The sequence below is a fragment of the Bacillus rossius genome, chromosome 2, assembly GCF_032445375.1.
Source record: "Bacillus rossius redtenbacheri isolate Brsri chromosome 2, Brsri_v3, whole genome shotgun sequence".
Classification (NCBI taxonomy): Eukaryota; Metazoa; Arthropoda; class Insecta; order Phasmatodea; family Bacillidae; genus Bacillus; species Bacillus rossius.
The window spans coordinates 5218125-5235633 of record NC_086331.1 but is presented as its reverse complement, the minus strand read 5'-3'; the positions used below and the strand labels follow the sequence as shown (position 1 = coordinate 5235633).

Sequence of the window (17509 nt, the reverse complement as noted above, 5' to 3'; positions counted from 1 at the left end):
CTTAAATTCGCGCGCCCTGCCGCGCCTACCATAACAAAAGCTCGTTATTGAAGTCAAATTTACTAAACAACTAACTAGAACATCTGGGAAGACTACCCCCCCTCTACCCCAATGTGCAGGCCACACCGCGCGGCTTGTTACGACAGCGCGCCCCAGTAACTGCGGCCCGTGGCTGCGCCAGCGCGCGGCCAAACAAACAAACAAAATTCTGCAAGCCCGCAGCGCGCCGCGCCGGCCCCGTGCCCCAATTACATGGTCACGCCACTTGCGCTGACGAGTGAACAGAGCAGCCAGCCCAGAGTCCCGTCAGTAAAGTCCCTAAATTTGATTTCAACAACCCTGCAAAATTTCAACCCGCGACAATATGCTGTCACAACAGAACAGTTTTGTACTGTTATTAGAAAACATTTAATAATGAAATTAATTATTTCATTTGATAGGGTTGTATATCGCACAGTTATGCGCAGTGGCTAAAGGGGCCCCAAACACTTAAGGTACCTTTATTAAGCATAGTATTAAGTACTAGATGATAACAAGTGGACAGCAGCGCACGTCTACATAAATAAACATGCTGGCATGTGCTGACTTGTTAAAGCTTTTGTAACATCAGGAACAAAAAAAAACTTTTTCTTTGCTTTGTAGGAGGAGAAGGCAGATGATAATACTCATGTGCCAGATATTCTGAAACTGACTTATGAAGATCAAATGGAGCATGTGGAAATCTTCAGTGAGATGCGTGAAAAAGTGGCTTGGGCCAAAATCAAGCATCCACAGCCCGACCCCCCTCAGGTAAGAACAACAAATGTGTATTCAGGAAGCGTGGGACTGTGAAGCAGGGAGGATGAAAAACTTGATTTTTTATTTATAGAATTTTAATAGGGTTCAAATGTTCCATATTTGTGTGCTGATCAATGAAAAAATAATGAAAAAATACTACTTTGGATCCACAGTTCATGCAAATAGCCCAAAGTTTAGGGTAAATGACAAAAAAAAATTTAACTTTAAGCTCAAAATATACAACGGGGGACCCAAAAAAAAAGAATTTTTGTCTTAAAAAATGTATTTATTACCTTTTTACAAAGTTCCTTCAGTCATATTAGATGTGATGCACTTGTCAAGTATTTTTTTTCCCACTGTTTGAAGCGCCTCTGGAACTCTTCAACTTGAATATCCTCCAGTGCCCTTTGCGAAGCAGTTTTTACCGCCTCCACATCATCAGAATGCTTCCCTATTAGATTTTTCTTTATTGTTGGGAACAGGGAAAAGTCACACAGGGCTAGGTCTGGTGAATACGGAGGGTGGGGAATGACAGACCACCCCTGAGATGTCAAATTCCCCGTGCATTATTCCATGAACATCAAAAAAGACAACAACCATCGTCTTAACATTCAACCGCACTTTTTTTTTTTCTGGGGGAGTTGGGAGTCTTCCACTCGCTTGACGCTTGCTTTATTTCTGGGTCATACCCGTTACACCAACTCCCATCACCTGTAATGACTTTGGTCAAAAAAGTTCGGATCACTTTTAGTCTCTTTTTTCAAGTCCTGGCTCAAATTCAATCGAATGTTTTTTTTAAATCCTGTTTGAGAAGGCTAGGAATATATTTAGCGGCAGCACATCTCATTTGCAAATCCTCAGACAAAATCCTCTGGCACCAGCTCCAACTCACTCCTGTCTCTTCTGAAATTTTGTTGATAGTGAAACGTCAATCCTCGTTGATATTATGGCTGATATTATTATTTATTTTTTTTTAACGTTTTCATCGTTTTAAGGTGTTGAAGGGCGCCCAGAACGAGCATGGTCTTCAACACTCATTTCACCACGTTTAAAGCACCAAAACCACTCGAAAATTGGTGTGCGGCTCATAGCATCCTCCTTGAAAGCCTGCTGAAGCATTTGTTAAGCTTCCGTTACCAATTTTTCTAGCAGGAAACAAAATTTCAGACACACTCTTTGTTCTTTTAAATCTGCCATAACAACTTCACTTGAAAAAATCTAAATAGTTTAAATTTTAAACACTGGAATAACACATGAAAATATGTTTGGCTTGTTAGATGGTTAGAAATTTTTTTCAACGGAAAGTATCCTCAGGCACCTATTTTATTATTTTTTGATGAACCTGCATATTGCACATGGACATAAAATCATTCATTTTCTTTGGAGAGGCAAGATTAATGTTCTGTTTTAAATAAACACTGTATTTTGCGCACAGAACTGGAATGTAAGATGATGGTTTCAGCAGTTGGATACGGAAGAAGAGCATCCAGTACTCTGTTTTGGCGAGAATGCAGACGTGGATGGATTGCGGGAGGGTGCCCTTCCGTTACTGAGCACACTCATGTCCATGACACAGGTGGGTCTCCACTGTAGTCGTTACTTATTCTTTTTACATTTCTGCTCTGTTGGTATCACAGTGTTCACTTATTTCTTTAATTCCTCTGTAAACAGCTTATAGCTGTGAAACACCATCTTACTATTACCAATTTTTTACAATATTAATGAAACAAGAAACTGATTTCTTCAGACAGTGAACTGACTGTGATCCATTTATTTATATATATGTATAAGTTTTTCATAAGTTATTAAAAAAAATAAGTAAAGTTTTAGTGTTTGTGAACTAATTTTAGCTAAAATTTTTGTCATTGTTCACTAAGTGCTAGAGAACTGTTGATTTGCATAGTTCTTTCAATATTGGTTATAAAAACTTTTGACTTTTAAATAACATTTAGGTTGTTTTTTTATGTAAAGCATCATAACATAAATATTTTTGTGTCTTAATGATTATTCTGGACAGTTTCTCTTTGAGTCGAGGCAAGGTTCTAATCTTTGACAAACAATTGGCATGCAGTTTCATTGTAGTAGTTGTACATTTCCATCTCTAATGACTTGGCTGTTGGTAAGAGGTAAAAAAAAAAAAAAAAAAAAAAACATGAAATATTTTTTTTAATATGTGCTTTTCAGAAAAATATTTTGTTGATTTGGTTCTAGGTTCAGATCCTGCAGGCCCTGGATGACCTCATAGATTACCTGGAATGCTCTCCTATGTTGTCCTATCAAAGAGGAGCATGGTTGTACGCACTCCTGGTGTTCACAGAAATACCGCTCACTCCGGAGACCTGCAGCTCACTTCGCACTCTGGCCAGGACTTGTGCCAAGATCCGTGACACTTTGGTATGAATCTTTCTTTGTATTTAATTATATTTTTTGGAAGGGAAATGATTAAATACATGCAATTCTAAATAATATAAAGACACATATCACTTTGGAAGTTAAATTTGCCGTCGTTTGTTTATGTTAACCAATGTTTTTACCATATGTTAGTCAGGGAGAAGACAGGTCTATTTCTTTAAAAAAAGAAATACATAAAACCATCTTTACAGACATTTACTGATTAGGTCTACAAAATGTGGATGAATTCCATTAAAATCAAATATTATGTATTTAATGTGGCCTTGCTGTTTGAAGTTGAATTCAGTTTCAATTATTTGGTGGTAGTACCTTTTGTTTGGAATGTTTACTTAATTATTGTTTAATTTTTTCTTACAGGAGAGTGTATTTGATCCTCAACTGCCGGCAGTGAACCTTTTTATTTGCTTGGTGTCTCAATATTTTGGACAGAAAGATCTTGCAGACATGTGATGGTGATACATCTCATTCCTGGCTAAAACATTTGTTGTAAGACTAAGTGTTACATGCTCTACCTATAATTAAAATTTGTAACTTATATTGTAAATGGATAGGCTATATTATTTAAGTTTGTTTTGTCGTTTATATAATGTGTAGCTATTTGTAGGTACTTGCGATTTCAGGTGTTTCGTGTTGTCAAGTTCAAGCAAGTATTTTGTCACAATCGAGACCTCCGGCTATCTCTCAATTGGTCTGAATTGTACCTACGTAAAAATACTTGAAGAAATTTGTTGGGCGCAGTCACTCACACTCGTACTCTTGCAGATAGATGCCCAAGTGACGACTAATGACGAGGCTATGCAGCTGTATCCACCACGCAGGGAAGAGGCAGGTGCATGACCTCACCGACTAATCACAACACAGACCTCACCGTCTAATCACAACACAGACCTCACCGACTAATCACAACACAGACCTCACCGACTAATCACAACAGAGACCTCACTGACTAATCATAACACAGACCTCACGAGGACACGAAAGTACACAAATATCTTAACCCTCCCAGTGAGGCTTTTCCTGCAAAAAAAATAAACCATGAAAAATCAGTATTTTCTAATTGGCTGATGCAACAACGTGATAACAATCTCGTCCCCCACGAGAGAGAACATTTGAAGTTTTTACCATCATTGGAATTACATACAGAACAAGCCAGAATTATTTCAGCACAAAAAAATAAGTTAAAAAAATTTTTGCTGCAGCGTTGCACAGGTGTCTCTTGTCCTTCCTTTTACCAATACAGTACATAATGTTCTAGAAACACTTCAAACATATCCAAATGTAAATTCAGGTATAAATACCGTAAGTAAATAAAATACTGAAAAAATGCACATACACAAACATTAACGTGGGAAACAAAGTGCGAACCAGTTAAAATATAGTTAAATGGCTTTTGTGAATAAAATAGTTAAATATCACTATCACTTACAAGAATATTAACAATGATAAGATATCAGTATTTAAAAATAGGTCACTGTTACCTTGGACCATTTAATCGGCTGATATGCTTACTGGAAAATATCGTGGCATAAGAATACTTTGCATATCTGGGGAGCGAAGGTCCTGCAATGCTACATACATTCTCCCCCCACCCCTTCAACTTTTCCATTAAATTAACATAATATTAAATTGAAAAGTTATAAAAGAAAGTGAAGTAGAAAAACTTTACTTAAAAAATGCAAAATACTTGTTAAGAATATAAATGTACCCAGTATTACACTCAAGCAATCTTTGCATGTGTAACTTCTAACTTGTACTTCTGGCCACTCAGGGAAAATAATCCAAAACATACTGTCGTTTTTCACTTCCAAATTTTGAATTTTCATGAGCCCCATAGACTCAAACATCAATTCCTGTTTTCTAATTTTAACTCTAACAAATGATTAGTTCACCTTTTTATCCAACTGTATCAGCACACAATAATATCTTCATTTCATAAATGCATAATTAACTCATTTCAACATTGACCTCCTCATTAGCTCCAAACTGCACCTCTGTAGTCAACAAAGAACATTAAAACCTCTTTAAACAGTTCAACGTCAACTTCAATAACTTCAACATAATGAAGGGGGGAACAGCCAAGGAGAAGGAAATACAAACACCCTTGCTAAAAAAAAATATGGCCACACTGCCGGAAACACATTTAAAATTACCCTTCTTGCCTCTCAACTGCTGGACCAAAACTACGACAACCACTAAAACTTTTGCTCCCCGTAATATTCAATTTTTCACCCACAACTTGGCCAATCTCTCCACACTTCGACTGTGCACTTACAAAACTTCAGTAACACCTGTGCTCCCTTCAGTATCTGACACAGCTACTGGTCAAAATCTCCATAAATCTTTTGCTGTAATCCCAAAAAAATAACTCGCTCTCTTTGACTTCTGTGGCATACAAACTTTATAAACTTTAACCTGTTTTACAAAACCTGTAATTCTTCCTTCTATTCAATCTCAACCCTTGTGACTTTCACATAAACACAATTTGAAATACATTGCACAATACCAATGATCCATGGGTCATGACTTCTTAAACTCTTTTCAAACTTGGCGCATTTACATTTAAGTATCTTGGTAACATTATCTTCACTTAGAAACTTTTTATATTGGTACCTATCCTTATAAATAATTTCATTACTGTTATTATACTTAATTTTCTCCATGCTTCTCTCTTAACATGGTAACCACTTAATGACCAAAATAAACAATTTAATTCTAATTCAAAGTAATATCAAAATTTAACCTAAAACACCTGTTACATCATTTCTGTTTACCTTTTATAAAAAAAAAATAAGTCTCGTACAACACAGCGACTCGGTCTTTTCCACTATGACGTGAGCAGACACAACAGCTGTTTACAACATGTTCAAAATCTGCAAATTTCATTTTTCTTTTCCTTTTGCCACAGTCCCTGTGTAAACTCTTTACTCTAGTTCTGTGCCTCTGACTTCTGTCCAGCTTTCCAAGTACGCTGACACACAACTAACTCTGTCTCAGTAGCCTCTGCACTAACAGTATACCATTTGTATTACAATTTTTATCATATTTCCTTGTGTGATTTTTGAAGTGAAACTTCTAATGCGACTTCCAACAAGGTTGCGTTAAACGTTTAACGCTACCATGGAGGGGGTATGAAAGCACGGTTGCGTTAAACGTTCAACGCTCCTGGGGAGGGGGAATAGAAAGAGACAGAGCGAGAGTGAATGCGTGGCACTGGAACGCATGCGCGTAGTATACCTGTTACAGGCCAGCGCGAGCGTTAGCAGTGAGTAGCGTCCAATATTCCAAGCACATGCGCGTGGTATTCTTGCTATGCAGCGAAGTAAACAGTGTGAGCGTCGTGAAATTAGCTGAAATACGTACTTGTTCTATTTTATTGTTCTATTTTAATTTATAATATTCATTATTTCATTTACCTCTTTTTTTTTTTTATTTCATTTGATTTGATACAATACAATATGTTTTCATTAAAAATCAATTTATACCTCTTCCTATTTTCATTTCCACATTACGAAGTTTCACTTCTTCCGCGCGGAGGGACTCCACGCACTATTTTTTTTTTTTAATATTATGCAGATGTAAATGTAAACAAATGAAAAAAACTCCAGACTAATTGGTTTCATTTTAGGAAAGTCCTTTTAATCACTCTGCTTAGATTTGATACAATACAATATGTTTTCATTAAAAATCAATTTATACCTCTTCCTATTTTCATTTCCACATTACGAAGTTTCACTTCTTCCGCGCGGAGGGACTCCACGCACTATTTTTTTTTTTTAATATTATGCAGATGTAAATGTAAACAAATGAAAAAAACTCCAGACTAATTGGTTTCATTTTAGGAAAGTCCTTTTAATCACTCTGCTTAAAAATATTTTTATAAACATTTTCCACATCCAGTGCTAAATTCATTAAAAATGTGATTTGATCATCAAATGTTGTGAACAAGCTATATATAACTTGATGTAAGTTTTTGGACATACGCCATTGCTAAGAACTGTATGTCCAAAAACTTACATCAAGTCATGCACTCCCATTGCACAAATCTTTTAAAGATAACAAGCTATATATATATATATATATATTTTTTTTTTTTTTTCTTCTTAAATGTAAAATAATCATATGCTAGAAGCAGTAGTGATTAATAAAGTGAGAAGTGACCTTTAGATCAATTTTAATGTATGTTTAACAAAAAATAAATGTTACATATTTATCTGTAAGCATTTTTTAATCGAGGACATTGAATCAAAAATAATTTGAAATAGGGTTGGCAGAGAAAGCTACATTCAAACAAACTTATTTATGATGTTTAGAGCTGTCAGAACTTATCAAGCAAGGAATGAAACTTTTTTTTATTAAAGCTCTCTCTCGACTTTTCACCTCCAGCCTAGTTTCAGAAGTGTCATCACTTGAGCTCGGTTTTCTTCAGTTTTAGATATTCAGTCAAAACTGAAGTAAATTGCATCTGACATCATGCATTGATTTTTGACTAAATATTGTTCCATTAAATTTTGGTGAAAATGACTGAAATATCCTGAAATTTGTTTGATCCTTAGTCGACAAATGCGTGTTTTGGATATTTTTCGCTCAAGTGTTCTGTAATTATGGGAAATCAACATGTATAATTCACCTTTGACTTATTATGTTTAATAAGGAACACTTAATATTCAGTGATTTGCTCCAGTTTAGTATGCTTTAATTTTTAATATTTGGAATGATAATTTTATCACCCAGTATCTCTAAATGAAACCCTTCATTTTATGTTAATTTTCAACATTATGTGGAAAAATACTTGCTTGCAAACATTTAAGATTATTCTTATTTTCTTAATAAACAATTTCTAGTATAAATATATATATATATATATATATATATATATATATATATATATATATATTTTAATTTTTGTGTTTATTTATTTATTGTAATTTTATGTAAAATATTGTTTATATTTGTTGATAGTATCTTTTATAACTACATTTGTAGAAAACTTCATTTTGTTCCTATACATTATTACATACATTACTCATGACCCCTTTGCACCAACAAAACTAATGTGTAAGAGGTAACCTTTGTGCTTTTTAGGGTTTGTAGGTATGTACTAAAAAATGTTGGAGACTATAAACAAGATTGATGATCAATGATTCACTGTGGAGCAGATCGTTCAGATCTTGCAATTGCTTCCTGTTGTTTATCATGGCTTGACTGTATTGTTCTGAGTGGGTGTTCCATTCAATCTGTTTGCAGAGTGGATTTATAATAGTATTGTGAGAAAGTTATTTACTTATACCTAAATACCAATATTGAAATGATCAAGTTGGGACTCTGATTTTAATACATTCACCATGGCACAAAAACTCTCATGTGTACGCAAGATTACCATGAATTTGTAGTTTTACAAAGGTTTGTTTACACTTAATAAATATGAACCATGTCATGAACAACTAGCACCATTATACAAGAATACAGCTTGCAATACATCTCAATACATCTCAATACATCAATATAACCCCAGATCTAAGGCACAAATAACAGCCACATTAAGTGGGTTGTCTAAATTAGTCAAATTGGATCAGTGCTGCCAACAGAACAGGGAGTCAGTAAGAAATCTCCCACAGGAATGACAACCACAAAACAAAGAGAAGGCTAGGAGCAATACACTGAAAAGATCCCAGGGACTCGCTACCCCAAGTGAGTAAGAGCTTGTAAAGAAATCACACTAAAACATTTTGCCTTACATTAATAATACTGATCTGATAACTGCATTACGTAATTAATGCTAAAACAATGTAAAGCGAACACAAATTACATTTATACAGAAATACCTTAAAAATACTTTTGTATAGGCCATTTACAAAATCAGTTATAAGCGCTGCGCAACATAATAATGTGACTTAACAGTGTTATTAAAATGTACCTAAAAGTCAGATCAAAACTTAACTGGGAGGCGACCATTAAAAACGTTCTTTAAAACTTTCACTGCGTAAGTTTATAACACATTAAAGATTGTTCTATGGCCAAGTGTGTTCCTTAAATATTTCACTGCCGTGCGTACATCAGGCGTTGAATGGAAGTTGCCCACAGTTGCGACGTAAATTAACAAATAACTTGCAGCTTTTATTAAGTTAATCCCATCACAATGATATTTATGTAAATGGATGATTCCATACTACCGCTTACGTCCCAAATTAATAAAACTAACGTAAGCTCGCTTGTTGATTAACGTATGACAACACTCAAAATTTCTTTGTCTAAAGAATTTTTCTTTGCGTATGGTAATCCACAAACAGAATGCTACTTCAAATACTTGCACCATACCATCTTATGCAGTCACCGCATATTGCTGTTAAAAGTGCACCCGAAGGCAGGTATTCGGTGATCTTCGGGCATGTCGAATACTCTGCGTGAATCGTAGGCTTCCCGCTCGTCACCACACGCACTGGCTTTGCGTGACGTCATACTCCGCAAGTTACACTCCCAGCGGCCGGCCCGTACAACAACGTTCAATTACCACGATTTTAAAATTAAGGCCTGTAAACGTAAATAAGGATTTTAACAATAAACAAAAGATTAAATGACCATTGATTATTCAAGCCAGTAAAATATTGAAACAAAGTTAAATTCAATTATAAACAAAGGGTACCAACTCAAACCAAGCTCCTTAGTAGAAATGGGAACAAATCAAAGGAAAGTGGACAGTTGGGCCACAGGGCACACGAGAGAAAAGGCACAGGAAAAATTACATGTTTAGCAACTGTACTACCACAGCTCGTATGTTTCACCGGTTATTAGCCGTCTTTCGCAGCTGAGTCTGACAACTGGGAGCACTAATGTTAGCTGGTCAAGAACGGGAAAGGGGGGGGGGGGGGCGGCAAAGAGGGGAGAGTAGAGGTACGTGAAGTCTGCAAGTAGCAATGACAAAGAGCACTGGGTCCTCCCAGACATGGGACCACATTCAAAATACATCATGTTTAAGCAGGGTGATGGCACAGTCTTCACCACTGTTGCTGGACACACCTGACAAGCAAGAGGCATATATATAAATGTATACATACATACATACAATAATTTAATGTTTGAATGACTGATATGTGATTTGGCATGGTTTTTTTATATTAAATGGCATATTAAAAATTAATAAAAAATTTCAAATAAAACTATAATTCAGCTATTATGAGCAAGTAGAAATAGCATATTTCAATTCTTTACATTTTTATTTAACCTATAGAATTTTGATTTGATTATATACTTTATAAATCTTGAGGGTTATGTACATCCTGTTTTTTTTTTGTTCTCATTTTAATTGACTATTTTTTTATGTGATTTCTTCAACAAGTCTACTATTCTAGATTAGTTTATAAAAGTTGGTTTGTATGTCATGTCATTAGGTGCTTTTGTGCTATTGAAATTGTGAACATGTTTTCTTGTAAGTATTATTTTTATTAAAATATATGGCATGTATATTTGCTACAATAAAAGTAATGTTTTAAGGAAAATAATTAGTATAATTGAAGCATGTGGTCATATTAGTCTAATTTATGCTATGGTATCATTTTTTTTTAACCAGTGACAGAAATATGCCTTATCATTTTATCAAGTAATCTGTTTCAAAGATGGTATCTGTACCTGCCAGCTAGTCTGGTATATGCCCAGATACAATGTCCTATGTGTAGAGACCGGAAAAATTCGCGAATTCATTTCGCGATAGGCTAAAATACAAATAGTTATACCTCAGTGCCGCCTCTGCTATTGGCTCACAACTCACGTGGATTACTCTGGGCCAATGAGAAACACCTCACCAAAGCTTTATCGAATCACAGGCTGTTACGATGGGACGTCTCACAAGACAGCAGCCAATGAGTGGGTGACATTTGACCGAGTGTACGTAGAACTATGGAGTTCATCCTAGAGGTCGTTGAACACATGAATTTTTCCGGTCCCTACCTATGTGCGACTCTACTATCCCTAATGCCTTCCTTCCCCCAACACACCCTCCAACCAGGAGGACTGCATAGCATTTCCTGAAACTGAGGACACGCGATCACTTACTCGACAAGGAGTCCTTAGCCTCACATTGACAATTCCACAGCAAATTCCAGCATCGTGTGAGGCAGCCATCTTATATATCGGCCATCGTGTCACCGCTCTACGAAATTCAAAGGAACACTAAAAAAAATACAGGTATTTTCTACTCCTCAACGACGATTTATTGAAAAAGAGAAATAGTTCTCCTTTATGCCGAAAAGGATCGTCATCACAAGAAAGAGAGACGCAGCAAAAATGAGATACTTTTAGTTCGGCAGTCCAACAAGTACTGTTCACTCATGAACTCGCGGCAAACTGTCACAAAATCCCGTTCAGATATTAAATGATTGAGCAGGGCAACTCAATTATGTACCTACAGAAATAAAAGGCAAAGGAAACTAACACTATCAAATTGTCACCCTGGTTATTATGTTACAACAAAGATAAACACATATAAAGAAATTGACATTTAAAAAATACTAAGAATGGTAGTGTGCAATCTAAACAGCCTTAGATGTGCTACTTTTGAGATAATATTTATTTTTCTAAAAATATTTGTACAGCTGTTTTTGGAGAAGCATTAGACAAAAAACACTTTGTAATAAAAGCTTGACTTCAAGATAGTGGTCTAATTTTTAACGTAGTCCAAACATAACTTTAACATGCCGCATATTTATTGCCAGCACAGAAATTAACTGCATCAGTGATTTAGACAAAAGAATGCTAGAGAAAAATAAGCTTGCTTGTAACAGTCTATTTTGATGCATTTTATTCAAGAAAATTACCATATAGATATATTCATAAAATATAGGTCTCCAATTTTTTTTAGTAGTGTAACACATCTTTGTTACTGCAACCCAAAAAGAATATAAATCTTATTGTTAAATTGATTCCATACCAATTTATTTATTTATATTAAACAATATAAAATACCTACATGTTTCAGTACATGTAAGGATTCTTATACTTTTGAATATTTCAGGGTGTTCAAGATTTACAAATTGCAAGAATACACAATCTCAAAGAAATATATACACATCATACTTATTTTTGGGAATTAGATGCCAAGAATATTTTTTGTAGTAGACGCAATATTTTTTTTTTTAATTTTAAACTTATTTATGAGATTTCCATATTCAAAGCTCGCAAAACAGTTACCTATTTTCTGGTATCCGATATGTTTTGTAGAATTGCAACATGAATTTTATATATTCTTCCTGAAGTATTTTCTAAAATCTAAATTGTTAAAACTATCTTTAGGAACTAGATATCAAACATGTTTTTTGTAAAAAGTGTTCAATTATTTTTACTGTTTATGAGGATATAAAGTATAAACACTTCGGAATAATTTCCAGCTTGATTTGTATATCCTCATAAGTAAACAGTAATGTTTCCTTACAAATTATAACACATATTTGTAAGAAATTAAAATGATAATTCACTAAACAGCCAAGATTCCAATAGAAAATAAGTTTTGTCTTAGTTCTTCCAAGACACTAGCAAAAATATTTCCTGCAAATTCAGCACAAATTTTAACTGCCTCCACAGCCAAAATCTCAAAACGAGACAAGTAACATCATAATCATACTAAGCAACATATCACATTTCACTACGATAAACTTTTCCTGTAAAATAACCTCATACATACTATAACTGGAAGCAAATGTACAAGATAAATTTAAAAAAGTTCACATATTTTTGCTAATGAAAAAATTCTTGCAATATTTCATAGCACTTGTAACAAAACATTTCTTTACTCTAATTATATATAAAAATTATTACCTTATGATAAAGTACTTACCTGTAATTATTACTTTTTTTTTTACTTTTGTGAAATACTAGGCTTAATATAGAAAATACGTTTTGGTGGCAGGGCCTTATATGCACTTATTTACATCATGAAATATTTACTAAATAGTATCTAATGGCGTGAAAATGTTATAGCTCGTGTAACCTTTTGCAGCTTAAATAAAATTTTGCAAATACCTGGCGAGAGGAAGACATTTCTGAGATCATGAACCTGATTTATTTGTTTCGTGACAGTCCGGCATTAATAATTATTAGAAATTTTGAACAGCGTTACATCAATATTTTTTCAAATAGTTTTACCGGTAATCGTAGTTCAGTCATATTTTCCATAGTCTGAATCTAATAAACAGGCGTTAGATTTTCTCATCCCCTTCAATGATGAAAATCGTAAGACAACCCTTGAAGTTGTGTTACGGGAAGCCTTCATTTCACAGACGAGAGAGCCACACCCGAAGTTCCCCGAAGTTCATGCTCGCTTTTTTTTTCCGTACCACAACAGGTGTATTTATTTGGGATGTAGCTTACTCATACGTCATACGCTGTTCTATCTCATTGTATTAATCGGTGTGGCATTAAATTTTTCAGTGGATTAGGATAGGTTAGCTACATTATAAATACTTTAAAACATTGTGGATGGTTTGTTAGGCTATATTATGTAAGTATAGCTACATTAAAAATACTGTAAAATCATTTTATGGTTGCTTAGCAAATAACCTTTTTTAATATGCAGCTATCCAGCGCTAGGAAACCGTTTACATAATTTCACAGTATCATTAATGTAGCTATCCTAACCAAATCAACCGTCCACAATGTTTTGTCTTTCCTTTTATCAACACCGCCAAGGGCGTCGCCAGCCGATGGCCTGGGGGGGGGGGGGGGCAAGTTTTGGGAAAAGTATGTATTTTTTTCCATTTGGCTACACTTTTTTAAATCTCTAGGGCTCTAGGGGGGGGCAGGTGCCCCCCCTACCCCCCCTCCCCTTGGCGACGCCCTTCAACACCGCCATATTTATTTACATTGAACAAAAAAAACGGAAGATGCACGATCGGGAGTTTGGCTCTCTCGTTTATGAAAAGAAAGCTTCCCGTTGTGTTACATTTAGGGTCCGATACCTGGCGCTCCAAGTGTCGGCCATGGGAACCCGGCGAAGCTGTTGGCCGTTCTCCTGACCACGCCGACCGGCCAGTGGAGGAGGAGGTGAGAAGGAGAGGAGAAGAGGAAGCAAGGATTGGCAAATGAATCAGAGTCGCCAGGCGATAGTGCTCGTTCGAAGCGGAGAGCGAGAGATCGCGAACATGATAAGGGGGGGAGGGGGGTGTTGAACGATTAGTCATCCATTGTTGCCAGCTCTGTCCACACTGCAAGTTGCAACATGGAGCGTGGCGACAGGCAGATTACAGGCTGGCTGACCCCAGCCTACGATGGGCTTATTGCATGCACTCTAAGGATTCCGTCCACACCGACATCAGAAAGACATTCACATTCAGAGCTAAATTATTTTTAATTTTTATCTGCGTGACTTGTGAACAATCTGTGATTTTACTTAGTCTACTTAATATAACCATATACACTCGTACAACATTTAACATTCAACATGTTTTATGATCATATTATAATAATTTTAATAATAATTGTAACCACAGTACCATATATTATCATTATATAAATTTTCAATATTAATACAGATCGAAACATGCTTGAAGGTCAAATAATTGAATTAATCTGAACTGTAACACCCGCAATAAATTTATTCTTTATTGCAACACAATCCCTACGATTATTATATTTAAAAGATGAAATTAATAATTCAATAATAACTACTAAAGCTATTGGGCATCAATGATATTGAACATATGAATATTCAGGCTTTGATAATACAGAATTTGATTCATACATAATTAATAGAGAAAATAATAATTTCCGTCTATTAGACGTAGATAATCTAATAGTCCTACCATCAAATACTTTTATTCGAATGATTGTAACATTTAACGATTTTTTTTAAATATAGGTGCGAATCCAAAAATGTTACACCATCAAGTTGGAGTCCGTGATTTTTAAATCGCGCTTGTCATAAGATCGTTGTGTTTTGCAAATGCCTGGCTAATACATATATTTAAAATAAATAATAGTTTGCATAACCATTAAATAACGTGTAACGCCTAAAAGTAAAGGAATCGGGAGACCTTGGTAAACGTGTATGTTTAAATACCAACATTTATGTTAATTTTTGTGTGACCATGTATGTGTGTTTGAATGTATCAGTTGATTTTTGAAGACACTATTTAATGGTACATTCCTATTTGCGTATTTGCGGAGTTTGTGGATACCACTTTCAAATAAAGTCAATCTGTGTGTATTGTAAGTATTAGATGGGCATTTATGTGAATTACTATCACGATAGTAGAATATAATAGTTCCTCCTGGCCCTGTATTCTGGCTGTGGAGCAGAGAGCGGGTCAATGACCGACCTCTCTAGCGTCACTGCGGCCATCTTGGATGACCTTGACCTTTGACCTTGACCCCGGCGGCTATCTTGGATCCGCAATTTGGTTTTCTAGAACTTGCCGATTTTTTTGCTCTGGTCCCAACAACACAGCAAAAGTAAATTTTGTAGAACGAAAAATAATGTTGGTTTATTATTTTTGAGCTTAAATATGGTGTAATAAAGTGAATACAAAAAATTTTGCTTTTTTACGGAAAGTTTACAAAACGAAGACCAGATTTCGTGGCAAACTTATCAAGAACTTCTTCATCGCTTATTTTAATGTCTCTATGGATTGAAAGCAATGCTAGTCTATTAAGCCTACTTTCCGATGTGGTAATTACTTCTTAAGAAAGTCTTCAATCTTCTTAAGCTTGAGAAGCTTATTTCCATGGTTGCAACAGAAACAGGCAGAATTGCTATAGTAGTTTCAAGAGAATATGAATGTTGGGGAAGAATTTCTTGTCACATTTTTCTAGAGAACTAATGGGTGTTTTGGGATGATTTTCAGATCTTTCCTGACTCCACTTTTCTTTCCACCACATAAACTTACTTTGCACGACCTCTTTATGAGACAAATCTTTTCAGTAGAAATGGAAAGCAGATTCTAATGAACAGAAATCAAGTATTTGAGAAACAACATAAGTCACAAACAACAGATTTTACAGAAAGTGAATAAAATGTAATAGTCAATGGTATGTGGCCAAATATGTATATGTGATACTATGGATACATTACGATGTTAATTTACTTCTCTTTAATGTAAAAAAGAAAGACATTGTATTTACAACCCCCCAAAAACTATATTTAAAAATGCTGGACTTATGTTGTTTCTCAATTTCCTACATAAACTAAAAATATATTGTTCTGAAATGTGCTATTTTTGCTTTAAGGTAGTCAAAATATTCCAGAAAACATAATATTTATTTGCGTACACAAAGTAATACTATAATTTTACTTATAACATAAAAAATACCAATAATTATATGAATATAAATGCATCCAGTCCCTAATGCAATAATCTTGCTGATATGAGAAAGTCTATACGATGTAGGTTTTTAGATCGACCATTGTATATGTGGCCTACACCAACTTTAATATTGAAAGATCACATTTTAATATAAATAAGTATGCACATGTCCCTCTTCAAAATTCACTATTTGCTGATGATGTGCGGTAAAGTCTACATTGATGTGATTAATCATCAGGCTGGTTTTGCGTTACTTCTGTTACACATGTTGGCCACAAGAATAATTCATTATAGAATGACTGGCAATCTTCTGTGTGTGGCAAGTAGTTTTGCAACTTGCGGAGGTAATCTATTTTGTTCTGGTTGATAGGGATGTAACCTGCAGGATACACCATGTTTTTTGGAAGAACAAGGTCCGCAAGTGTGCAATTTATAACCCTAAAATTGTGCTTGACAAGGGAATCAATGAATGGTCGTGCCACAACAAGTCCAGCATTGTCACTTGCATAACTGAAGTGCATGAACTGACTTGGTTTGAAGCTTGTTTTCTCGTCTCTAGGCACAGATTTTCCATAGTACTCTCGTGACAGCACATTCTTCTTAAAATACTTGGGCCACCATTGCTTGAAGTAGAGAATGCTTATGGAATCTGCTATTACAACAGTGAAGGATCTCTTGCAGGATAACGTTTCAATTATCTCAACATACTCCTTGATGGTGTACACTCTGTCGTACTTCTTGATTTTTCTCTTGAGTACTGAGAAATCTCTATCGCAGGGCAGGAAAGAGTGTCCTCTTATTGGGAAGAACTGTTCGATATGTCTAAAACGTTTAAGAGAAGTCAAAGCAGACAACATTCTGATGAATGTATGGTTTTTTTTTTGTGCGCTGCACCCATCAGAAAATATGTACAACTCTTTGACTCCCTTCAATGACGTATTCAAGAACTCCAAAACAAATGAACATACCTCATTAGACCCCTTTGTTCCAATTCCCTCATGGTACACAAATAAAGTTGCATTGCCATCTTTGAG

At 35.2% G+C, this 17509-nt stretch overlaps 1 protein-coding gene across 2 annotated transcripts in view; it reads left to right on the top strand.

Moving 5' to 3' along the window:
• LOC134529050 (gem-associated protein 2) overlaps window positions 1-7984 on the top strand; it is a 39034-nt gene extending 31050 nt beyond the window's left edge. The window contains exons 3-6 of one of the 2 annotated variants that reach the window (XM_063362748.1): window positions 643-789; window positions 2243-2353; window positions 2989-3171; window positions 3547-7984. In XM_063362748.1, coding sequence (XP_063218818.1) covers window positions 643-789; window positions 2243-2353; window positions 2989-3171; window positions 3547-3639 — 534 coding nt within the window. In that variant the 3' untranslated portion in view covers window positions 3640-7984. Of the gene's footprint in view, window positions 1-642; window positions 790-2239; window positions 2354-2988; window positions 3172-3546 lie in introns of both variants that reach the window. The other variant, XM_063362747.1, reaches the window with a different exon arrangement.
• The last annotated feature ends 9525 nt before the right edge of the window (window positions 7985-17509 follow it).